The sequence below is a fragment of the Artemia franciscana genome, chromosome 3 (assembly GCF_032884065.1).
Source record: "Artemia franciscana chromosome 3, ASM3288406v1, whole genome shotgun sequence".
NCBI classification, from domain to species: domain Eukaryota; kingdom Metazoa; phylum Arthropoda; class Branchiopoda; order Anostraca; family Artemiidae; genus Artemia; species Artemia franciscana.
Window position 1 is genome coordinate 50,510,489 of NC_088865.1, and position 26,008 is coordinate 50,536,496.

The 26,008-nt window shown below is 34.8% G+C and overlaps 1 protein-coding gene across 2 annotated transcripts in view; it reads right to left on the reverse strand.

Moving 5' to 3' along the window:
• The window catches only part of LOC136025375 (uncharacterized), a 145,138-nt gene that overhangs the window by 85,308 nt on the left and 33,822 nt on the right, over positions 1 to 26,008 (reverse strand). For both annotated transcript variants that reach the window (XM_065701352.1, XM_065701353.1), the window contains exons 5-6: positions 15,680 to 16,008; positions 5,176 to 5,336 (exon numbers count right to left, since the gene is read on the reverse strand). In XM_065701352.1, the coding sequence (XP_065557424.1) occupies positions 5,176 to 5,336; positions 15,680 to 16,008 (490 nt within the window). The remainder of the gene's footprint in view (positions 1 to 5,175; positions 5,337 to 15,679; positions 16,009 to 26,008) is intronic.

Consider the following 26,008-nt stretch of genomic DNA (forward strand, 5'->3'; position numbering starts at 1 on the left):
TTGATTAAAATAGACAGAATTAGGTTTTCCTTATCTAAATCTTAAAAAAAAAGAAAATTAGCCTGTTCTTACTTTCTTCTGTTTGTAACTGACAAACCTGAGGGTAATTTAAAATCCTTAATCTAAAATCCTTACGTATCAATAAAAAAAAAAATCCTTACGAAACATCAATAAAACCAAATGTTTTAAGATTCAATGGCATAATAATCAGGCTTTAGTAATAATCAAACTCTTAGTAATCAGACTCTTTTTCTTGGAGAGCAGTCTAGTTTCTTAGGGTATAAGGTCACAGCTAACATAGGAAGTGATAATTGAAGAACATAGATTTTTTTTATCTTGTCGAAAGGACTGATGAATCAAATTGAGATTATAAATACTTAAACCTAAAAACTAAAATTTAATTGTATTTTTCAAAGTTATTATTCAAAAGTTGTGTTTAGGGAAAAAAGGCTTGGAGTAGCTGCACTTCAAGAACTTTTCTTTAGAATCATTACCGATGCTTTATTCGCTTTCGTGCTAAATATTTACTTTCTCAAAAAAAATCATTTTTTGAAATCAAGGGGGGGGGATAAAATTCTTAAGTTTCTCTAAATGGTGTCTACACTGATATTATTTGTACGATATATCTTGTGCGATATTTTACTCAGCCTACTTTGGCCTTCGAACAAACTCAAAGAAAACGAAAGTTCTTGACCTGAAAGTCACAAGAGACCATCAACTCACTGTTTATAGTCTCCCATTTTAAATTTTTTGCAGCTTTGTCTATCTGGGATCTGAGATAATTGCCTGAGTATGAATCCTTGTGGTAAATTGGACCAATCGAGTAACGAATGCCCAGATAAGGGCTGATACCGAACAACCACTGGTGACCGACGAGATCAGAAGGAGAAGATATAAGTATTGGGTGCAAATTGACCGCATAAGCGAAGGACATCTCCCACGATTTATGGTGTTGGACCCTACCTGGCATTTGAAGGAGCTGAAGACAACGCAGCACACTCGATTGATCCCTGGAGAAAGAGTCAGAGTCTCCAAACCAATCAGAACGAATTTTGGTCTATGGTACAAGATCGGTCAAGCTGGAGATCAACCATTGTTGCCCTATGCACCACCAGGCGTAGGAGAATCTAAGTAAGTAAGAGATGGATTCAAAAGGAACATGCGCTCAAGATGTCAACAGAAGAATATCTAGAGATAAAGCAGTGTTTGGTCAACTCAGCAAATATCTTTGGACTCCCCGAGAGATCAGCTTAAGAACAAAGATAAGCATTTCTAAGTCGACAATTAGAGCAGTTTTTCTCTATGATGTCAGTTTCTGACCCATTAAAACAGTTTAGGGTGCGCTGTGGAAGTCTTCATTCACCTTTGCTTGCGTTCAATCTTGCGCAACTGATTCTCAGACCAGATTTTGAACGACCAAATTCGACGAATTTGCTACATCATCAACAGAATCTCAGGCATCATCAAGCTCCGCTGGCTTGAAGACGCTTTACGTCTTCCTGACGATTGCCTTATTAAGCAAATGCTGGTCACCGAACCCCCACCAACATGGCGTAGAAAACAAGGAGGACAGTCAAAAAATTGGTGGATGCTAGTTAGGCAACATCTGGAGCCAGCTGGAGGTTTTCTCAAATTGGTTACAGATGGGACAAATACTGGCTGATGTTCTCCGAAGAGTTGACACAAGACCGGTCATCGTGGAAAACCGTCTTTGAGAAACTTTGTTTAGATGCCACGTGAGGCGGAAATTCCTGGTCCTTCTGCAAGTACAAGTAAGATATTTTTATCGGTCGAGTAAGCAGAAATGAGACAGAATCTTGAGTTTAGTTTGCATACTCTGTAAAATATGGGTGCATATGTTGAAAGTTTTATATTGAGAGATATTACTTATATTCCCTTTGTTCAAATAGGGAAACCCAAGGTTGCGGAAAAGGAATGTAACATTAAGTTTAATTTATTTCAAAGAACTAGATTTATCAAATTTCAGATAACAATAAAAAACGCTTTTGTAGCTAGTGTAAGGTTAAAAAGCTATTCAAAAGTAAATTCTCTTTATTCTAAATGCAGGACAAATTATGTGATGCAGGTAGTGCTTTTCTTCTTTTTTCGTTTTAGCGTTGACTTGATGACATCGACATTTTAACATGTTATTACCGTCTTTGAATTGGTGGGCTGTCTAAGCTCAAGAAAGCACTTTATTGATTTTTGGCTAGCCTCCAAAATTATTAAATAGATTGATCAATAGAAGCCCTATTGATCAGCCCGCTAGTAGACCACCGTGGTTACCAATTTAAAAGAAATTTGTTTTTGCATGTTGATCAATAGTGTTTGTAGCCCAAGTAACGATCTCCTGATCCTGTGCCTTTAGCCAAGAGTGCTATGCGTGGCCAAAGGCTACAAAAGAATAACAAAAAATAAGGGTAAAAACCAAAAAGTCAATGACACGAATCATGGACAGAATTCATACTAAATTTAGCAGCCTGTTCTGTTTTAACATGCCAACGAAAATTCCTCTAGAGAAAAACACCATGTAGAATTTTTAAGTGTTTGCTAATATTCTTGAAAAGGAGAATATCCGTAATTACTATAAATTTAAAAAAAAAAATTGTAATAATTACTAAGGAGAATGTATGTTTTCTTTAGTTTCAAATATTAATTAAATAGAAAAAGAGTTTTTCAACTAAAAAGTAAGGAGGAACATTAAAACTTAAGACAAAAAGAAAAATATTACGTATATGAGGGGGGTTGCCCCCTTCTTAAGGCCTCGTCTTTCGCACTAAAGTAATTTTACTTTTAAAAAAGATTCATATTCTTCTGATGATTCATATTAAATGACAATTGAGTTTCAGGAATCGTTCTTAAAGATTTGGGACACAAAGGTCAATCTTTAAAACTCAAAAAGTCAAACTAATATCATTAATATGTTTTAAGATCGGTGATGGACATTTCGAAGATGATACCAATCTGTTAGGAAAAATAATTTAAAGTGTCTTTCAACAACCATAATTTTTTCTAGACTTACAACCTTTTATGTATTAAAACTTCCCTTATAGACTAAAAACTTTAATTTTCAATGAGCAAATATTTGATTATTTGCAATGAGCTTGCAGCATCAAACAGTTCGTGGTAACGAACTGTAGTAAGGAGCAGCCCGGCTCAATAGTAGCCAAAACTCTAAAAAATGGAATTTTGATATCAATAGCTACATCAAAAGAATCGCATTTTACTGCTGATTTCAAATATATAAATTTCATCAAGTTTAGTCTTACCCATTAAAAGTTACGAGCCTAAGAAAATTTGCCTTATTTTAGAAAATAGGGGAAAACATCCCCTAAAAGTCATAGAATCTTCACGAAAATTACACCATCAGATTCAGCGTATTAGAGAACCCTACTGTAGAAGTTTCAAGCTCCTATCTACAGAAATGTGGAATTTTGTATTTTTTGCCAGAAGGCAGATCACGGATGCGTGTTTGTTTGTTTGTTTGTTGTTTTTTTGTTTTTTTTTCAGGGGTGATCGTATCGACCCAGTTGTCCTAGAATGTTGCGAGAGGGCTCATTCTAACGGAAATGAAAAGTTCTAGTGCCCTTTTTAAGTGACCAAAAAACTGGAGGGCACCTAGGCCCCCTCCCAGGCTAATTATTTTCCCGAAGTCAACGGATCAAAATTCTGAGATAGCCATTTCATTCAGCGTAGTCGAAAAACCGTATAACTATGTCTTTGGGGACGACTTACTCCCCCACAGTCCCCGTGGGAGGGGCTACAAGTTACAAACTTTGACATGTGCTTACATACAGTAATGGTTATTGGGAAATGTACATGCGTTTTCAGGAGGATTTTTTGGTTGGATGAGGGGTTGAGAAGAGGGGGATATGCTGGGGGAGCTTTCCATCGAGGAATTTGTCATGGGGGAAGAAAATTTCCATGAAGGGAGCGCAGGATTTACTAGCATTACTTAAAAAAAACAATGAAAAAATAAATATGAAAAAGTTTTTTTCAGCTGGAAGTAAGGAGCAGCATTAAAACTTAAAACGAACAGAAATTATTACCCATATAAGGGGCTCACCTCCTCCTAATACCTCGCTCTTTACGCTAAGGTATTTTTAGTAATGTCAACTATTTATTCTACGGCTTTTGTGATTCAGGGGTCATTCTTAATGAATTGGGACAAAATTATATTTTTCACTAATGAAAAGATTCGTAAAAAATTAAAAGTTCTAGTTGCCTTTTTAATTAACCAAAAAATTGGAGGGCAACTAGGGTTCCTCCCCCGCTCTTTTTTTTATCAAAATCATTCGCTCAAAATTATGAGAAAGCCATTTAGCCAAAAAAAAAATGCAAATTTGTTTTAATTATTCCTCTGTGGAGAGCCAAAATCAAAACATGCATTGATTCAAAAACGTTCAGAAATTAAATAAAAAAAAGTTTTTTCGTCTGAAAGTATGGAGCAACATTAAAACTTAAAACGAACAGAAATTACTTCGTATATGAAAGGGTCTGCTTCCTCATCAACGCCCCGCTCTTTACGCTAAAGTTTTTTACTGTTTTAAAAAGAAGAGTTGAGAGAAAGAGTCAAACTTTAGCGTAAAGAGCGGGGCGCTGACGAGGAAGCAGCCCCTTTCATATACGGAGTAATTTCTGTTCATTTTAGGTTATAATGTCGCTCCTTACTTTTAGTTGAAAAAACTTGTTTTTTTTTATTTAACAGTAGAATCGATCTTTTTCGTTTCATTCATTCAACCTTGAATTTTAATTAGGCGATGACCTCAAGAAGAAGAAAACCATTCAGTTAAGAAGATAATATCATTTACATTTGATATAACAGAAAGAACTTCCGTTGTAATACTTGATTTCATATCTATCGCTTTTCCCTTCTTATCAAAAACGATGGCATATATAGGAAATTAGGAGTTGCCTTGTCATTTTTTGTTGTTAAAGAGTTCTTTCTTTTGGGAGTCTACGATTGTGGAAGTTTGATAAAGGTACTGCTCTACTTAGATTGGTTCACAATTACAAAAAAAAGTATATATAGTTCCCGCGCAAATAGTGACAAAAAGTACTGACAAAACAAGAAATATTTTAAATAGGTAAGTTTTTTACCTAGGCAAGTCATGCTTCGTATTTTAAGCAGGTAAGGAAAACCAGTATTTTGTTTTTGTGACAAATGACACTTACTTATGCATCCTTTGTAAACACCTTCAAAATCCGAGGAGCAAGCGCATGTATAATAGCCGTCTTCGTTAGAACAAGAAGCTTTTTCGTCCTGGAGACTACATTTATCAGTGCCCTCTGCGCATTCGTCAACATCTTGACAGATTCCATTGATATCCTTAAACCTGTAGTAAATAATACGTTGTCATGCAAAATAAAGTTGAAGAATAAGAATTAGGGTTCTATTTTCCGGTACTTGTGTGTTGTTCAGAACACACTCAATAAGTGAATTCAGGTCCTTTCGTGAAACAAACTGTGATGCAGGTACATTTTAATTAGGTAAACCTAGCCTAAATGTTCCTTCTCGTAAGACTATAAATTTATGTTGTGTCCATTGACGCACTGTTTCATTGTGGGCAACAATCCCTTATCATGGAAAAATATAATCGCCTCTTTTTCAGTCTTTGGCAAATCCAAGATCTTCATTTATAGAACAATTTTCAAACTATCTTCTATCATTATGCGTAGCAAACTAAATAGAGTTTTGTCTTTGCGGCTATGAAACTGGATTTTTTCATAAAATGTACCTGCATCGTAGTTTGTTTCATGAAAGAACCTAACTTCACTTATGGAGTGTGTTCTGAATAATACACAAGTACCTTTTTTCAAACAGCTTGATTTTAAATCCTATTCTAGTTGGTTCAGTTGGGGCACAGTACGTATATCTAGACAGTACGATCGTGTCCTATTTCAACCATTAGACAAAGCAGGACCACAATACAGCTCCTCCGGGGAGCATTTAAACCAAGAGAAAAATAAGCGAAATAAGATTGTTTTAATGGGTAACACGCGTGTGGTATCCGTATTTAGAGCTGGGAGGACATGAACAGAAATAAGACGAATCGAGCGTCGGGGGTAAGGAAGAATGCAATACGTCTATGAGATAAAAAAGAAAAAGGAAAATAATCGGTTTGGCTGTAATAATGCAAAAGGTAAAGATAAAATTGCCTTGAGAATAAAAAGGAAAAACAAAGAGTGAATTTGTAAGGATAATCAATAAGTTTTATTTGAACAATCCCGATAACGTGATGACATTTGATTATGAACTTTGACGCTTCGCTTGATATTTCAGTTCCATAGTTTAATCAATTTTTTGGAATTGTTGTAAGTCTTTGATATGCAGAATAACGGTGCTAGCTCTATCAAGCGGATAAGACAAAGATATTCAAAAGCAGAAAGGCGCATTATAGAATTTTATTAGCTACCACTCAAAGCCTAAGCGAGGACAATTTTCACAAAAGGCGAGGCTAATTATGCCAAGACAGCTAAAACTAGAACCGACAGTAAAGAATAAAAAAATCTCAATCCCCTCTTTTCTTCAAAAAAGAAAATACTAGAAATGCGCATGACCACAATCATTGGTTTTGGCACGTGCAAAAGTCTTTTGCTATGTCCTATTAAAGCCTAATAATTAGGTTGCAGCAAACTATGTAAGCAATACCACTGGTGGATTAGTGAGGGGCCATACTCCCTCCCTCTGGCTTTAAACATGCCCTGGACAAAAAAAAATTAATAGCAGCTAGCAATAAATTTGGTAACTAGAACAATTAAATAATTAATAGCAAATAAATAATAGCAAAAATAGCAATTAAATAATAGCAAATAAACCACCCAATTTTTAGATTTCTTTGAAAATGTCCACATTCCTGAGTTCCTCAAAATAACATTAGCCTAAATATATAATATAAATAAATTACGAATAAATAATATAATATAAATGAATAATAATAAATATTATTCTATTTATTATAATAATAAACATAATATAATATAAGTAAAATAAATAATTAAATTACTGGGTATGTGCCAGTCAAGTGTACCAATTTAGGGTTTCTTTGTGGCTCTTAAGTTTTCTAAAAATAGGACTAAACCATTTCAATCACAGTTAAGAAACAATTTTCAAGACCCCGTTTTTTTTTTACGTGCCAAACTATCTCTCCTCAGAAGACCTACATTGTGGTTGAATTGCAATTATATTAACTCCTTTTTTTATTGTTTCTTCTTCATTTTAAATCTTTGTAACTGATAAAAATAAAATATAAAAATAATCGGTCAATATGTGACCACAACAAAATGCTAATTAATAGTTACCGGTTACTGGGCTAATAACTTCCGTAAAATTTCACTTTCTTTGGTCAAATACGGATTTAGCTTTTTTTCTAATATAGCCTTTAGATTTATGTTTTTTTTTCTTTAACAATAGGAGATAAATTGCACGCAGTGACGCTAATTATAACTATCTTGTTGTTTGGCCAAATCAATCATTGCATAGGAAATATCCAATTTGAATTGTGAAACTGGAACAAAGCATTAAAAATAAACCACAGTTTTCTTCTAGCAAATATACTGGTCAAAGAAGTTGTGCACTTCCTCTAATTCAAAACAAAATAGAAGCGTTGATGGATAGCGTGGGAAATGTGTCACATTTCAACTGAAATATGTTATGAAGTTTATGGTCACTGTTAAAATGGATATAATTGTTTGGTAGGGATAAAACTGGTAAAAATAATTAGGATTTATGGGTTATGTATCATGATAGTGAAAGCTATCAAATATATCAAAAGAATTTCTTTTCAACTCCAATTGCGTAACTAGAAGATATTTTGACGGCCCTGGATCCAACAACGCTTTTAAAACTTTCTCTAACCCATGTGTTACTGAAGTAATTTCAAAGTTGAACAAAATTTCATAGACAACCAGCCACAGGTGGCATCATGTTAGGGCGGGGGGGGCTTAGACCTTCCTTAAAAAGGAAGACATTTAAAAGATATATATTAGTAGGAATTAATGAGAAACCCCTGTATCCATCTTTGTAAAAACTTTTTACTTTTATATTGTTGTAAAAACATTTACTACCCCTGAGGAAATTTCCTGACAGGGTTCATGGAAGCAACGCAATTTCGTTTTCATTAACTCAGGTCGGGCAATTTTTCCACAGTTACGGATTTATCTATAGATACGTGCAATTTTAGTCCCATCTATAGGAAGAATGAAACACTTAAGGACCCTACAAGGATTTTGCAAAATACGAAAACTAATGGAAATTCCTGAAAAATCTTCCAACTTGAGTAAAACGAATCTCTCAATATTTTTTTTTTTTCAACTAAAGAGCTGGTCGAACGAAACCAAAATCCACACTGATTGGATAAGTTGCCACGTAAACCTATGTAAATTGGTACGTGAATCATTTGTAAGACTAGTAAAAAAAAGTCTTTCCGGAAAAGAAGTTTTTTTTAAATTAAAATAAAAGCCATATTAAATTTAAGATCATCCGAAACAAATTTTTATAGTCATTCAAACTCAAAACGGCCAGAAATCACTGTGAAAGAATCACAAAACAAGCAGGGATTAAATGACCAATCATAGCAAACAAACATAAAATAGGTACTAATATAAATCAATAAAGAAATATTAAAACGAGAAAAACTTAGACTGAATATCCAAATCAAGCTGAATAAAAAAAAAAATCAGTACAAAAAATAGTTTGGCTAATGCCCCTTTCCCTAACTGTAAAAGTCTAAAACCTATTGCGTCATTGGCGCTTTACTGAAAACGAACTATATTACAAATATTTTCTATAGTATTTATTACAACATTAAAGATAAAGTTAAAAATTACAGTAAAATAAAATCTTAAGCTGCTGAGCTTTCAGATATTAATATTGTTATAATCCAGTATTCAGTTTAATTTTATTATTTCTTTCCAAAGACTGTTAAACACAAGTACAGTTTTCAAAAAGTTCGTGGTAAGGAACTGTAAGTAAGGAACGACCCGGCTCAATAGTAACAGAAAATCTAAAAAACCGAATTTTAATAGCAACAGTTATATGAAAAGAAATGGCTTATTGCGCTGATTTCAAATACATAAGTTTCATTGAGTTTAGTCTTACCCATAAACGACTATGGGCCTAAGAAAATTTGCCTGATTTTCAAAAAAAGGGGAAATACCCCCTAAAAGTCATAAAATCTTAATTAAAATCACACCCTCAGATTCAGCGTATCAGAAAATCCTACTATTGACGTTTCAAGCTCCTATCTGCAAAAATGTGGAATTTTGTATTTTTTGTCAGAAAAAAGATCACGGATGCAGGCTTATTTGTGGTTTTTTGTCGTTGTTTTTTTCCTAGGAACGATCGTATCGACCCAATGGTCTTAGAATATCTTGAGAGGACTCATTCAAGCGAACATCAAAAGCTCTAGTGCCTGTTGAAGTAACCAAAAATATTGGAGGGCAACTAGGTCTCTTTACCCGCCTCTTTTCCCCCAAAATCGTCCGATCAAAATTTAGAGAAAGTCATTTTGCTCACCCTAGTTCAAAAGCCCAATAACTATGCCTTTGGATACAACATAACCCCCCCTCTCCCCCCACAGCCAAAAGGGAAAGATCTTTGAGTTATACAATTTGCCCGTTGTTTACGCATAGTATTTTTTATTGGGAAGCATGCATATATTTTAGGGTGAGGGGGGGGGGCAAACTTTCGGATGGTGGTTTTTCCACAGGGGAATTTTCCATAGGTAGGGAAGTTTCCAGGGGGAGAGCTTGTCAGGGGAAATTATACACTTGGGGAATTTGCAAGAATTCCTGTACAAAATTCTTGTTACATGCATTGCTTTCTCTTTTCCGTCTCAATTTTACGCGTGGAGTTGTTAAGGGTAATTGTCATGGGTACAATTTCACCGGTACTGATTTGTCTAGAGAATATTTTCGTGAGGAGGGTATTTCTCTGTAGAGGCGAGAATAGATTTGCCGAGATTATTTAAAAATGATCAGAAACTAAATTAAAAAAAAACAACAAATTTTATCAACTGAAAGTATGGAGCAACATTAAAACTTAAGATGAAAGAAAATTATTAAGTATATGAAGAAGATTGCCTCCCCCTCAACACCTCACTCTTTACGCTAAAGTTCAAATTTGGCCCAATTCTGTTAGAACGACTCCTGAAACACCATGGTCATGAAATTAGAACAATAAGAAGCCTTTTTAAAATTGCTAAAAAAAACTTTAGCGTAAAGAGTGAGGTGTTAAGGAGGAGACAAACCCCTTCATATACGTAATTAATTCTTTTCGTTTTAAGTTTTAATGTCACTCCTTACTTTCAGTTGAAAAAAAATTCTATTTTTTGTTTAACCCTCTTATAGAATTGCTCCTTTTTCGCAATTATAAATACTGCATGTAAAAAGGGCGCAATTTACAATACTTACCTTGGGGGCTCTTAGGGACACTGCATCTATGAAGGGATTGTTACTAGACTTTTTTACTGCTCTGTAAAAAAAATACTTTTTTAAAAAGTTTGATCAGCGATCAGAGAAGGGAGCATCTAAAAAAGACAAGAGGGACTGGCTACTCTCCCGTAGCTCTTGAACCTTCCCTGAAACTTTCAAATTAATGCCCTCGTTCGTTATTTAGACACTGACAATACAAACTTCTGACAATGAGTACGCACAAAGTGTGTTGTTCAGCATCCTTCAAATATGGGGGGGGGTATGTCATCCGCATAGGCATAGTTATTTGAGCTGTGAATACTTTTGACTTTAACTGTGACTACTTGCGACTGCAACCTCTTGCGGTTACAACTGCTTGCAACTGCAGCTTTTAGCGATTGCGGCTACATGCGACTCTAACTGTGGCAACTGGCAACCACAACTATTTGTGGGTGGTTGTGACTGTAATTGCAACTAATTACGACTGCGAAGTGACTACTTGACAACTTGCCACTGTAACTACTTGCTGCATCTCCTACTACTGCATTTTTTACTGTTACTGCTTCTGCTACTGCTACTGCTAATACTGCTATTTCCACTATTACTACTATTACTACAACTACTACTACTTTTACTACTACTACTGCTGCTACTGCTAATAATGCTATTTCCACTATTACTACTATTACTACAACTACTATTACTTTTACTACTACTACTGCTGCTACTACTACTGCTACTACTATTACCACTACTACTACTAATACAACTGCAACTCCAACAGTGATTACTTATGATTTTAACTCCGACTACTTTCGACTGCAACCTCTTACGATTACAGCTGCTTACAACTCTGACTACTTAGGACTACAACTACTTGTGACTACGGCTGTCACTACTTGTGACCATAATTATTTCCGATTATGACTCTGACTACATGCGATCGGTACTATGAATACTTTTGACTGTGATTGTGACAATTTGCAACTGCGGCTACTTGGGAATGCGAATGTAACTACTTACGACTGCGACAGTGACTACATGCTATTTTGACTACTTGTGACTGCAACTTCTTGAGATTGCTACAGCCTTGTGACTTTGAAAACTTGCTGCTGCAACTACTTGCGATTAATGCTACTACTACTATGAAAGCGATTGTAACTGCTACTACTGCTTTTACTACTAATGCTACTGCTACCACTGCTACTACTACTGCTACTAATACTACTAACTAAACTGCTGAAATAAATCAAAAGGGGAAAAGTGCATCCAGGTTTTATAAACGGATAAAGAAAATAAATAAAGGAACGGCTAAATGTGCTACTTTGAAACTTTCAGGGCATGCTGAGAAGGATATTTAACTAAATCAAAAGATAATATGTTCATCCAAGGCTGTTACAAGGGTGCATCTATAATATCTAAGAAACAGTTTAGAGACTTGTGTTTTAACTCTTGGGCCCTGTTGAGTAGTATCTTCGATTAATTTTTGTCTATACTCAAGGCTATGATGTAACGTTGGCCAGAATCACTTCAGATGTAAACAAGCCCAAGGGCTGTGCAGATTTTCAATCAGTTTATTTGAATAATATTCTGCTTACCCAATTACCTGAAGTTCTATAATACAAATGTTATTGATTTTTTTTTTTTTTGATAAATTAAATTACAAGCCATAATCCTGATTCTTAAGAAGAAAAACCGAAAAAAAGCTTAGCAAACATTCCTTATGTTAACCAATAAAAGACTACGTCAATTAAAAACGAATATAAATTAGTCAGAAAAAAAAAATCGCAAAAAGATGTTTTTCAAAGAAAAGTAAAGAGCTTCTTGTGCATAAGATAAGCATAAATAAAGAAAAATAGTAATTCAATCGTTAAATGAATATAAGGTACAATTAAAAAAATAAATAAATAACGCTCTAAAAAAACGGAAATTACACTAAATAATTAAGGAAAATTTCAAATGAAGACAAACTACCACAATCAGAAGTATGGATATCCCCCCAATCCCTTTGCCTTCTAAAGACAAGAAGGTCGTTGTTTTATTGAAAGCAAAATTTGTTTTTAACGTCCTCTCTTTTATAAGATTAATGTACCTAAATTTGCTGATACTTTCAGAAATGAATATCATATATATATATATATATATATATATATATATATATATATATATATATATATATATATATATATATATATATATATATATATATATATATATATATATATATATATATATTAAACTTTAAATCTACATTTCATTAGCTCTTTCGGTAGTCTCGATTATTATGTTAGTTTTTTTTGTCGCTGTTTTCTCAAATAAAAACAGACAGCTCAAAATAAAAGTTGTTTTCAGTAAAATGCAAGTGACATTCTGATCCTCACAACGCATAAGCTGCGTTAGCCCAAATCCTGTTTGTGGTGGTTTTGCTCGCTATAAGTTTAACTTCATTATTTATTTAATTTCTTTTTTGGGGGGTGTCTTTTATTTACTGATAGTAATTAATGCTTGTTTTATCCTTGAACTACGATATGAATTTATTTCTCCTCGTCTTAAGTTTAAATTAAATAAAAAAACAAATTTTTTAAAAATAAAAGTAAGGAGCAACATTAAAACTTAAAACAAACAGAAATTACTCCATATATGAAAGGGCCTTTTCTTCTTCAACGCCCCACTCTTTACGCTAAAGTTTGAATCTTTCTCTAAACTCTATTTTTAAAACATTAAGAAACTTTAGCGTAAAGAGCGGGGCGTTGAGGAGGAAAAGCCCCTTTCATATACGGAGTAATTTCTGTTCGTTTTAAGTTTTAATGTTGCTCCTTACTTTCATTTAAAAAAAACTTGTTTTTTTTATTTAATTTCTGGACGTTTTTGAATTAATGCATGTTTTGATCTTGGCTCTCTGCACATAAATAATTAAAACGAAATTTGCATATTAATTAATTGCAATTAATCGGAAGATTTTGAGAAAAATGAGCGAAGGAGGAGGCCTAGTTGTCCTCCAATTTTTTGATTGCTTAAAAAAGCAACTAGAACTTTTAATTTTTTTACAAATTTTTTCATTGGTAAAAAATATACGTAACTTACGAATTAACTTATGTAACGAACTTCTATATTCGTATGTTTTTATTGCGTATATGAGGGGGTTCAACCCTCGTCGATACCTCGCTCTTTACACTAAAGCTTAAATTTTGTCCCAATTCCTAACGAATGGCCACTGAATCACAAAGACCGTAGAATAAATAGTTGAAATTACTAAAAATACTTTAGCGTAAAGAGTGAGGTATAACGAGGAGGCAAACCCCTCACATGCGTAATAATTTTTTTCGTTTTAAGTTTCAGTGCTGCTCCTTATTTTCAGTAGAAAAAACTTTTCATATTTATTTTTTCATTTTTTTCAAATAATGCTAGAAAATCCTGCGCCCCCTTCATTGAAATTTATATTCCCCCGTGAGAAGTTTCTCCATGGAAACATCATTCCACGTAACCCCCCCTCAAATTTCTCCCCTAAACCAAAAAATCCCCCTGAAAACGTCCGTACACTTCCCAGTAACCATTACTAAATGTAAACATAGGTCAAAGTTTGTAACTTGCCGCCCCTCCCACGGGGACTGCGGGGAAGTAAGTCGTCCCTAAAGAAATAGTTATTAGGTTTTTCGACTACGGTGAATAAAATGGCTATCTCAGAATTATGATCCGGTGACTTTGGGAAAAAATGAGCGTGGGAGGGGGCCTAGGGGCCCTCCTATTTTTTGGTCACTTAAAAAGGTCACTAGAACTTTTAATTTCCGTTAGAGTGAGCCCTCTCGCAACATTCTGGGACCACCGAGTCGATACGATCACCCCTGGGAAAAAACAAACCAAAAAAACAAAAAAACAAACAAATAAACACGCCTCCGTGATCTGTCGTCTGGCAAAAAATGCGAAATTCCACATTTTTGTAGATAGTGGCTTGAAACTTCTACAATAAGGTTCTCTGATACGCTGAATCTGATGGTGTGATTTTCGTTAACGTTGTATGACTTTTAGGGGGTGTTTCACCCTATTTTCTAAAATGAGGCAAATTTTCTCAGGCTTTTAACTTCTGATGAGTGTAATTGGTCTTGATAAAACCTATATATTTAAAATCAGCATTAAAATGCGATTTTTTTATGTAACTATTGGTATCAAAATTCTATTTTTTAGAGTTTCGGTTACTATTTAGCCGGGTCGCTCCTTACTACAGTTCGTTACCACGAACTGTTTGATTTACTTTTCTTTGAAAAGCTTCTTTTGTTGGAACAATTTGATTAAATTGATGTTTACACAGAATGCTGACGCGCTTCAAGTTAGGCTCGCAATTATTCAGGCTTAATTAACAAAACAAATCATGAAATTTAGGAATGTAAGGAATTCCGGCATAAAAAGTGGTTGAAAATAAGAAGTTTAAATACAATTCAGGCAGAGAGAGTGGTAGGAAATTTTAAAAGGTAGGAAATTTTTTGAATAATTTGTAACTATTATCTGGGAATCGAGAATGAAATTGAAATTAGCTATAAAACTATAGACATAATTGTCTTTGCTAAGCGGCTATGTTGCGTGACGTTAGGAATAAACCTTCAAACTTGAACAAGTCCTTTCACATCAGGCAAGAGCAGATATACAAAGAACCATTAAAACAAAAATTTAAGATCATCGTCATTATCATAAGCAAACTATTCAAGAATTAAAAATGTGCAATTGAAAATCGAATATAAGCTAAATCCAGCAAGAAAGGCTTTCTGGGAAAAGTTTATCAATTTCTGTTTGAAATTTAATAATTGCTCATCTACTTTGTTGCAGCTGTGTTGAACTTTTTCAAAACGTAACATAAACTTTCGTAACGTAAGTTATGAGTAGAACCCGAATGTACTTAGGGCTAACTACGTTGCCCTAGGCTCCGTAAAATTACATAAAAGACACATTAAACGTAATATACAGTAGCGAGAAGTCAAATACTCTCCATTGAAAATTTTTGACACATGTCTAAATTCACACAAGCTTCATGACCCCACCCTCGCGCACGCGCAATGACAAATGTTTCCGATGAAAACCAACTAGTAACTAAAACTATGGCTTTGACGTATATACTGATCTCTAGGTTTGTGAAATTTCCCAAATTGTGCGCTGTGAAATGTGTATTGTTTTGAAAAAACATTTTGCAATTAGTGTATAACAGATCATAGAGTCTTAACATATGCTACTGTGAAAAGTTTGTTGGCGTAGCATAAAAGAATCATAAGACACTCACCCGTCACTACATGTGCACATGGGTCCTTCTTCGGTGTCCACACAATTTGCCAATTGATCAGTTCCTCCAGTACACGTGTTAGTTCTGCTGCATTTCAAAAGTACTTTACTTATTTTAATTGAACCCAGGCTCAAACTAGCACCAGGGATAGATTCAATAGATTTTTCAGTTTCAGATGGCAGATTTTCTATTAGCTTTTCAGAGGATACTCCATCTTGTAGATTTAGCAGAAATGCAACTTTAAGAAGATTTTCTTGTTGTCGGTAGGCGATTTCTCCCCGAGTAATGCTCTGAATGCTTGGCATAGCATCAGGAAATAAAACGTCCAACTAGAAAGAAAATACAACAGTTGAGCAATAGATTTTCGCTCGGTGTAGAATAGTGACGCTCCACCTTCAAAATATTTTACGCAAGAAAACGAATGGTTTGTGAAGTAAAGGTTTTCCCAAAAACAACTTAAAAACCAAAAAGATTATTTTAGTGGATCTTCTTCCATCGATATTTAATTTGTTGGTAGACGCAAGATTGGCGATTGTAGGGAGTACAATTTTCGGTGTCTCAGGCTTAAAGACTACCGAATACAGTTCTCTGTACTAAATACCAAAATATATTTATTCGAGCGTCCTCGAAGATTGTCCTTTCGGCCAACCGTCTAGGGCCAAACAGAAAGCAGGTCGTTCGTGATTTGGGAGGAAAGATGTCATAAAGAAAGATTTAAGGGAAATGGTAACTTCCTGGGAGGGTGTAAAGAGGGAGGCTATGAATAGATCTGGATAGAGGCGGATTTTATTTTGCAATGGGTACCCCATAAAATTACTTGAAACCATTATAGACAAAAGACAAAAAGGCAGAAAAGAAGTCATCAACTCCACAAATCCCAACAGATATCATCCCATTGATGGATGAGAAGAAACTTTTCACTGTTGTACCCTACGGAATCCTTAATAATCCTAAATTTTTTAAGAAACATAAACTTATTGCCACCTTTAAAGATTCAAAAACAAAACAGAGCTTTTTTCAACATTGGCAACGATAAAACCAGCCTCATTCTGTGTAGTGGTGCTTATAGAATTCTCTGATCTTGTGGCTGTTTCTATATTGGAAGAACCCAGCAGCAATTAGATCTACGTTGCATGGGGAACGTGAGCTGTTGCGGCAACCTTTGTCTGGCTTCTTCGAGTAAAGTGTTGCGAGGGCAGCACTTTGGTTTTGTTTCCTCGCTTCGATTAAACGCTGAAGCTGCTAATCTGTAAGGATTTAAAAAAAAAACTAGGTACACCAACTCGCAAAAGGTGCCAACCCCTCATTGCAACTAGCAAAAGTTGCAAACCCATCATCGCTGAAGATGAGTGTAGCCTAACAGCCGATTATTACTGACCAGTCCCCTACATGTCCTACCACTGAAACCAAATTGGTCTTACCATCAAATACATCGGAAACAAATAATAGGTACACGAACTAGAAAAAGTTGCGAGCCCCTCGTTTCCGAAGATGATTATGAGCTAACAGCCAACTATTGCGCAAAACTCCACCTTACTACTAAAGCTTTCAACCCCTTTAAACTTTCAAACTGGTGTATCCTATGAAGGAATTTTTCTCCCAAAAAATGGATAACTATACTTTGATCAGCTGATCAAGAGCTATCGAGTACCGTTGAAAAAAATGTATCTGTCTTAGTTCAAAAGTTAAGTTTTTTGCCGTAGGCCAAGTTTCCAAAGTCATCACTTAGAAAGGAGCAAAGGATAAACTCACTTTTTTTTTTAGCAATGAGACAACTTTTAAAGCTTAAGAGGCACAGCTGATACCATTTCTGTATTGGCCTATTTTTGGTTTCACTGTGTACCTTACTACTGAAGTTGTCAACCCCTTTAAACTTGCAAACTGATATATCTCATGAATGAATTTTTCTATCAAAAAATGGATGACATATACTTTAATCAGCTCATCAAGAGACATCGACTGCCATTGAAAAAAAAATCTATCTGTCTTAGCTCAAAAGTTGACTTTTTTTTGCCGTAGGCCAAGTTTCTAACATCATCACTTAGAAAGGAGCAAAGGATAAACTCTAATTTCTTTAGCAATGAGAGAGCTTTAAAAGTCTAAGAGGCACATGTGATGCCATTTCTCTATCGCAATTCCAAGTGCAAAAAAGAAACGAATGATAAACTAAACAAAAATCGCGAACAGAAATGGATAGAAACAAAAGTTTTTTGACCCAGGCAAGAGTTCTATGAAGATTTCCAAACTGCAAAGTCATATTCGTCAATCCGACTTAAGGTCCACACTTTCCGGAAAAAATTCAGAGGTTAGACCGTTACCACTTTCTAGGAATGAGCTGAAATAGGGGTGCCAGGAACAAAAAAAAAGAAGAAAAAACGACAAAAGCAAAGTACTGCTCTCGCAATGCAATTAGGGAAGAGGCTAGGGTAGAAACTTTTGGGATTGGGGTAAATGGGAAAGATTGGATGGTCTGAATTTTAAAAAGTAAGTATAGAGTGGATATTAAAAATGTGGGAAGGTACGTGTGTGTAGCAATGCAGCACAGAGAGAAATTTTGGAAGGTGGAAGATAGGCGGGACAAGAAAAGAATGCTGAAAGTTATTTTATATGGTGCCTTGAATCATTTCTTTGTAGTAACCATGTTCCATGTAGCTTCAAAACATATAAAATATATTGATCATGTGTGTGACATTTTGGGTATTTATGTGAGTTTTACGGTATTATGTGCCTTTTTTGCAATTGTTATGCTTTTCCATAGTTATTATTATATACCCTGTTATGTGAGTTAGTATCATGTGGTATTATTTTGTATTATTTTTTGTTTTTTGCCAAGGTCCCTATTTGGCTTTTGTTGCAATAAATATCTATCTATCTATCTATACAAGGTCATGGGGCTACACCAAAGGGCTGAAATTTTTGATTCCGCCTTGGCTCAACATTTGTACGACAATCCACGCCACTTCATTTTATTTGACATCACCCCCATGGTTTACCCCGTTAAACGTTTCAAGCAAATTTTCAGGGGGGCAGATAAGACAAAAAAGCACATACACCAAAAGATAGCTCTCAATACAGACACTGCGGAAACTTTTAAGGTTTTCACATCCACCCCCACATTTATGTTCTGCAATCGAATAAAATCTCTTATAATAATCTACCTAGAAAGCAATTAGCCTTTATGAATGTTTTACGTAAGATGAAATTGTGAAATGCCATTTAGACTTGTGTTTTTTATTTAGTTACCCCTTCACGGTTACTAAGAAAGGGTCATCATGTTTTTATTTTTTTAGGCTTGGTTTTCTATATTTTCATTAGTTTCTTTCTGCACTGAGGAAGGTCAGGCGGAGGTCTTGACCAAAATGTTTGCATAATTTTTCAACTGTTTCACCGGCTGCTTAAAATCCTCGTTTTTCTCTTTTCTTTGCGACTTTATGTTTTATAAAGAACCAACGAGGGTCAGGTAAAAAAAAATCTTCAGGATCTCTAAGATTCTTACATAATAGAGTCTTTGAAAAGTCTTCAGGGACCAATAGTGTGAGACCTTCAGGACGCCGGACACTAGCGAGCAGTTTCACTACCCCCAGCATGCAATCCCAATGGGGCCATAGCAAGCAATTCCAATAGGGCCCTATAATCCAATTCCAATGGGGGCCCTAGAATCCAATTACACCGGGACCCCTAGCCTAACCACAGGGGGGAACCAAGCATCCAATTCAACCAGGGTCCAAGAATTCACTTCCAATGGTGCCCTAGCATCCAATTTTATTGGGCCCCTAACTTAACCACTGGAGGTTCCTAGCAACAAAATCCAATGGGAGCCCTAGCATCAAATTCCATCGTGGCCCTAGCATCAAATTCCAACGGGGGCCCTAGCAGTCAACTACAATGTGGCTCTATCATCCAATTTCAGTGGTACCCGCTAACCTAACAACTGGGACCCCCTAGCATCCAATTCAAACGGGGCCCTAGCGATCCATTCCAATGGAGTCCTAGAAACCAATTTCATCGACAAGATGTTTTTCAAGATGTTTTAAGATTCCTTTGCATTTCATGTGAAAGGAGAATATTTACTTGCGTTAAAGATGACGCAATTTCGCGTGAAATGCTAGACTACAGGGGCCCATGGAGACCCCCAATTGTTAATGTTGAGGGCGCACATGTGGCGTGATACGTAATGAGAATGCACACATCTGTTACGTAATACTTTAAGCGATTTCATTTTCTTTCAAGACGGTGGACTATGAAATCCTTTCTAATATTTTGATTCGGCTAATACATTCTATATGATAACCTATTGCATGCAAAGAGAATGCCCTGTTTACGCATAGTAAAACAATTAAATTGATCCCATATTCCAAACCCTTTCCACATGAGAGTACAAAATTATCCCAATCCTATTGATTTTTGCTATACTAGATACACCTGGATGTTACAGCATTACTAATTTTGTAATATGATAAAGTCAGCTTAAGCTGTATAGCAGATCTTACATAGTATTGGCTTTATATATTTTATTGCTTATATGATTGCGTATTGAAGATTCGTCCTGGAATAAGAAATTTAAAAATATCAGACTTTTTTGTCAATAAAAGTTTTATTACTAAAAAAATTACAATGCATTATTAAATTACAGAAAAAGTAGTTAAAACTCAATTAACGGAAAAATAAAACGTGAAAAAGCTTATGACGGATAAAATACAAAAAGAACGATGAAATCACAGAAAAAGCAGAACCATGAAAAATCTGATATAGAATAAAATATAAGCAAAAACAAACGTGATTTAAAGAAATACGGGATCCTAGCAACCAGTTGCAGAGGAAGGGGGGGGCTTGTTATTACAAGTAAAATGGAGTCATATTAAGAGACAATTCTGAGAGGTTTTGATGGATATGCCACGTTTTATTGAGCGAAGGCTATGCATTTTTTACGCCTCCGTGACAATATGGGAATAGCCCAAACAAGCAATTTACGAGGGGGAAATTTAAACCTTATTAAGAGTTATTTCCAAAGGGAGTTAATGAAAAATCATTAATTTCTTTGACGGGATAATGGATTTCAGTCCCCAAAAACCTGAAAAAATAATTAAGATCTCTCACCTTTACTTTAAGCTCTTTTTTGGAACTTATTCATTTACAATAGCTTATTGGGTGTTATATTTCACTCCCCCCACTAGAAATTGGAGGGGACGTTTACTGTCATCTTGTGCCATAAAAGATAAATTTTTTCCCAGACAGGATAAAAATATCAAAGAAATCAAATTTTCATAGTCTAAAGCTGTAAAACAGGAAGATATAAGCCACCCTCTCTTAAAAAAAACACCGCGGAGGGGCGTCTGCTACCATTTTGTATCCTCAAAGACCAATTTTTGCCCAAACAATATCAAAATATCAGAGGAATCAATTTTTCATAGTCAAAAGCTTTAAAATAGGAGGTTTTAAGACACCCTATCTTGAAATACCACTGCAGAGGGGATTTTACTGCCATATTTTCCATTTAACATCAATTTTTACCCAATGCATAGAAGTCTGGACGAACTCGCAAATTCAAGAAATAAACATATGGAAATTCAGAACAATGCTTATTTATAAATAGCAATACACATAAATCATGACAAGACCATATAAATCCAGAAAATTCATAAAAGTCAACACCAGACCGAAGAAAACAATTGGTCAATATTTAGAAATTTATAGCAACCCCATAGAAATTACGATCAACTTAGAGAAATTCAGGCAGACTCACAAAAACGAAGTGATCAATATGTACAAGGCCAGACCAAACCATAGAAAACAAGATCAACCCCCGAGAAATCAAAAGATCAATATTTAGAAATCCAGAACAACCCCATAGAAATCATAACCAATATATGCAAATCCGGACGAATTCTTGGAAATTATAGACAACGCATAAACATTTACATTAACTTCCGAAAGTCAGGGTCAGCCCTAAAAATCCAGACCAAACCATAAACATCAGGATCAAGCCGTAAAAATCATGAGACCAACATGTACAAATTCAGAACAATCCCTAGAAATAATGAATAGTGCATAAAAATCCATACCAAACCGTAAAAACCAAGACCAAATTCTAGAAATCATGGCAAACCATTAAAAATTGAGACCATTCCAAATAAATCAAGGGGAACATCAAAAAATTAATACCAATACCGACAATTTATGACCAGACCCTGGAAACTCCAGTAAATTCGTAAAACTCAAGACTAAACTGAAGAAATCAAGGCCAACCTCTAAAAATCAAGACCAATCCGAAGAAATCAAAAGATCAAAAGGCAAAACCTAAAAATCAAGACCAATCCAAAGATATCAAGAGGTTCTTATGTAGAGATCTAGGTCAACCCCATAGATATGATAACCAGCTACGAAAACTTGAGCAAAGAAAAAACGGGTTTCATTTCGACAAAGCAGTGAACAAAAATCCAATATAAAAACTACACTTTAACTAAAAAAATAAAAATACTCCAAAAATTTTGGCCCACGTTCGGGAGCCTTTCTCAACGGAAAAAAATTACAACCGACAATTTTAGACTTTTTAAGACATCACAAACAAAAAAAAACGAACGAAAAAAAGAAATCAAGGTCAACTTCTAAAATCAAGACCAATCCAAAAAAGTCAAGGGCAACCTCTAAAAATTAAGATCAATGCCTACAAATCACGACCAAACCCTCAATATCCAGACGTAATCTTTCCCTAGAAATGGTATATCTACCACATAATGAATTTCATCCTGGAACTTTTCATAACATTCTTAGATGGTGGTGTTCCTTGCAGTTTTCCTTATTTCAAGTGATTTTGTACAAGAAATTCCCCTTTATTCTTAAAAAGGACAAAGAATTTCCAATATTTTCTTAAATAAGCCTTTTCCCAATTCCCACAACATAAAGAAATCCAGGACAACATCTAAATATAAGGATCAATACACAAAATCCTAGAAATCTAAACAAACTCATAAAAATCAAGACCAAATAGAAGAAATCAAGGCCAACCTATAAAAATCAAAACCAAACCAAAGAAATCAAACGATCATTATATAGAAATCTAGAGCAACATCCTAGAAATCAGGGCCAACTCATAGAAACCCAGACGAACTCACAAAAATCAAGAGATCAACATATAATGTATAGAAATCCAGAACAATCCTTAAAAATTTATACCAATACAGAAATCATAATCAAACCCTAGACATTCAGACCAAACTTTAGAACTCGGGTCTAATACATAGAAATCAAAACTAAAATATGGAAGTCGAGACCAAGCTGTAGAAATCATTGCCAACCTTTAAAAATTATTACCAGTCCATAGAGATCCCAATGAATTCATAAAAATTAAGAGAAACCAGAAGAAATTAAGGTCAACCTCTAAAAACTAAGACCAAAACATAGAAATTGAGTGGGCAATAAGTAGAAATCTAGAGCAGCCGCATAGAAATCATAACCAATGCATAGAAATCCAGACCGACTCACTAATTCCAGAGATCAACATGTACAAATTCAGAACAATGCTCAAAAATCAAGAGCAATACATACAAATCATGACAAGGCCATAGAAATACAGATGAATAATAAGAATCAAGACCAAACCGAAGAAAGCAAGCTCTATAAATCAAGACTAAACTGAAGAAAATAAGTGTTCAATATTTGGAAATCTATAGCAGCCCAATAGAAATTATGATAATCTCATAGAAATCCAGCCAAACTCACAAAAATGAAGCGATCAACATGTACAGATTCATACCAAACCATAGAAATAAAGACCAACCAAATTTCATGTTTGGCATCATCGTTTTTTATTATATTGTGTTTGAGATTCCATTTACAGCTATAAACTTCACGACATTCTTCATCTAACAATGTTTTGAAGTTTATAGCTATACATGGGATCTCAAATAAAATATGTTTAAGTTTAATAAAAACGATAGTGTGCAACATTAAATTTTTTAAGCCAAAATGGCTTTTATGATAAAATCACAAGAAAATGCAATGAAAATGATGATAAAATAAAATAAAAACTTAACAAAAGGAAATTCATAAGATATTCAGTTTTTTTTTTTGGTGTCCAAGCTGTTAATGTCAAGGGAAACATCCCAACGGATAAGTATTTAATAGCAGAATTTGCTAAACACATTCCATTATTCAACCTGAAAGACTTCAATTGTGGGAAAAACCCGCATTCAGCTCATGACCACGAAGACGAAGTTCGATATTTTGCTCAATGGGTGCATGAGAAGATACTTGAAAAGGCAAAATGCGTCAGCTGTCCGAAGACCTAAATTTTTGCCGGTTCCATCAATAAAGACTGAAGAAACCAAAGAGGCTTAAGTGAATCTAACCTTGGTTATTGGATAATAAATTACCCAAGACCCCTTTTAAGGGCTAAATATGTTTTACATCCACGTCCACATCTTCTACATACAAAAGATTTAGAGATGAGTTGAATGAAGAATGATATTCTTTATTTGGTAGATATACCATATCTAAGGAAAAATATGTCTAGATTTCCAGGGTCTGGTCGTGATTTGTATGTACTGATCTTGATTTTTAGATGTTGCCCTAGATTTTTTGGATTGGTCTTGATTTTACAGGTTGACCTTGATTTCTATAATTTGATCTTGGTTTTTACGGCTTGATCTGGATTTCAATCCACGGTTATGATGTCTACAGTTTGGACTTGAGATCTAGGGTTTGGTCTTGATTTTTATTTCATGGTCTTGATTTTTAAGGATTGTTTTGGATTTCTTCATGTTTATTTCTTGATTTTTGCGAGTTTGTCCGGATTTCAGAGCATTGATTATGATATCTACGGGGTTGCTCTAGATTTCTTCATAAAGACCTCTTGATTTCTTCAGTTTGTTCTTTAATTCAGTCAACCAGTCTACTGTCTTTCAGACGCTGCTACATGCGGGTATGAATATTCATATAGTAGCTAAGTTATCATATTGGTATTCCAATAGTTAATATAAGAGTGAAACTTGGACTTGACAAGTTTAGTGCGCCAGCTAAACTTGATAGAGAACCTCGACAAGGTTTGGTTTTAAGTCTGATATTATTTATCACTTGGACTTCAGAGGTTAAAAAACAAGTTTTTGTGGGTTCTGGCTTGATCTTTGTGATTTGAGTCTAGCAAGCTATGCTAATGATTTATTTACTTAGGTGACGTTATAGCACTCTTGTTCTTCGAGTTAATCACCAAATTTCTGGCTTTCAACCTAACGAAATGGGATTTGTTGGCACCAACTATTTCAGAAGATGTTGCTTCTATTGAACCGTCTTCTTCGCTTAAATATTTACGTCTTCCATTTTTCAAGAAAAGAAAACAACGAAAACTGTTTGCCTTGACATCCTTGTGTCAAACCTGCGAGTGATTTACGGGAAACTTACTCGCTGAAGTACTCTTACTACCGGCAAATCTGAGCAAGGCTATATAGAGCAGTGATTTTGCCAAATGTTCTTTACCTGTCCCCCCCTATGAGAATGGTTTACAGAAACAGAGTGACTAAGGGTCAGATCCGTTTTTTGTAAACATTTGAAGTTTTTGACTGTTATAGCGCTCTTTGAGAGAAATAAATTTCTCTTAGAGAATTATTGAGTTCCAGACTCCCGTGCAAGTGGAGGCAGTGCTAGAAGTAATTCTAGAAAAATGCACATGAGCACCTTTAAGATTTCCCGCCGCTAAACTACTAAACTATCTAAACTATCTACGAGCTATGAGTTTATATAGTCTGGTCATTTTTTCTTGAATTAGGGTTTTTCTTGTTATTTCCTTTTTTGTAACCCGTCCATATTTTTGTATTACTGGTGGGCTGAAGTAAACTATTTATCTATCTATTCTCTACCTTTACAAAATTGGCTGAAACGTGGCACGACCCTAAGAAGCTCATAATTTTAAGTAGCCCAAAGAAAAGCATTACTCTTAGGCATGAACATGCCTAAGAACGGCCCGGGAAATAATAAATGTCTTCATTTTGATATCCTCCATGCCTTGAAAAACTTCGACTCCTTTCAGAACTTTCAATACTTATCGGTTCAAAAACTGAATAAATGTTGTCAAAATAGAGAAAGTGTGAATATTCTCTAAGCTTCATAGTTTACTCTGAAATATATGTTTATTTTCTATCTGAATAACTTGTCTAAAAAAAATTTAAAGTGTTTCCAGGAAGAGTTGTTATTAAATATCCTTGGCGTAACTATTTTGTAGCAAAATAAAAACTTGATGTTAGTTCCAATTCAATTTTTTAAGTATTGCCTGATAAAACTCAGCATGCATGGTTCTGTGACTGGATTTCGAATGTAAGACTGGATATCCTTGATCAA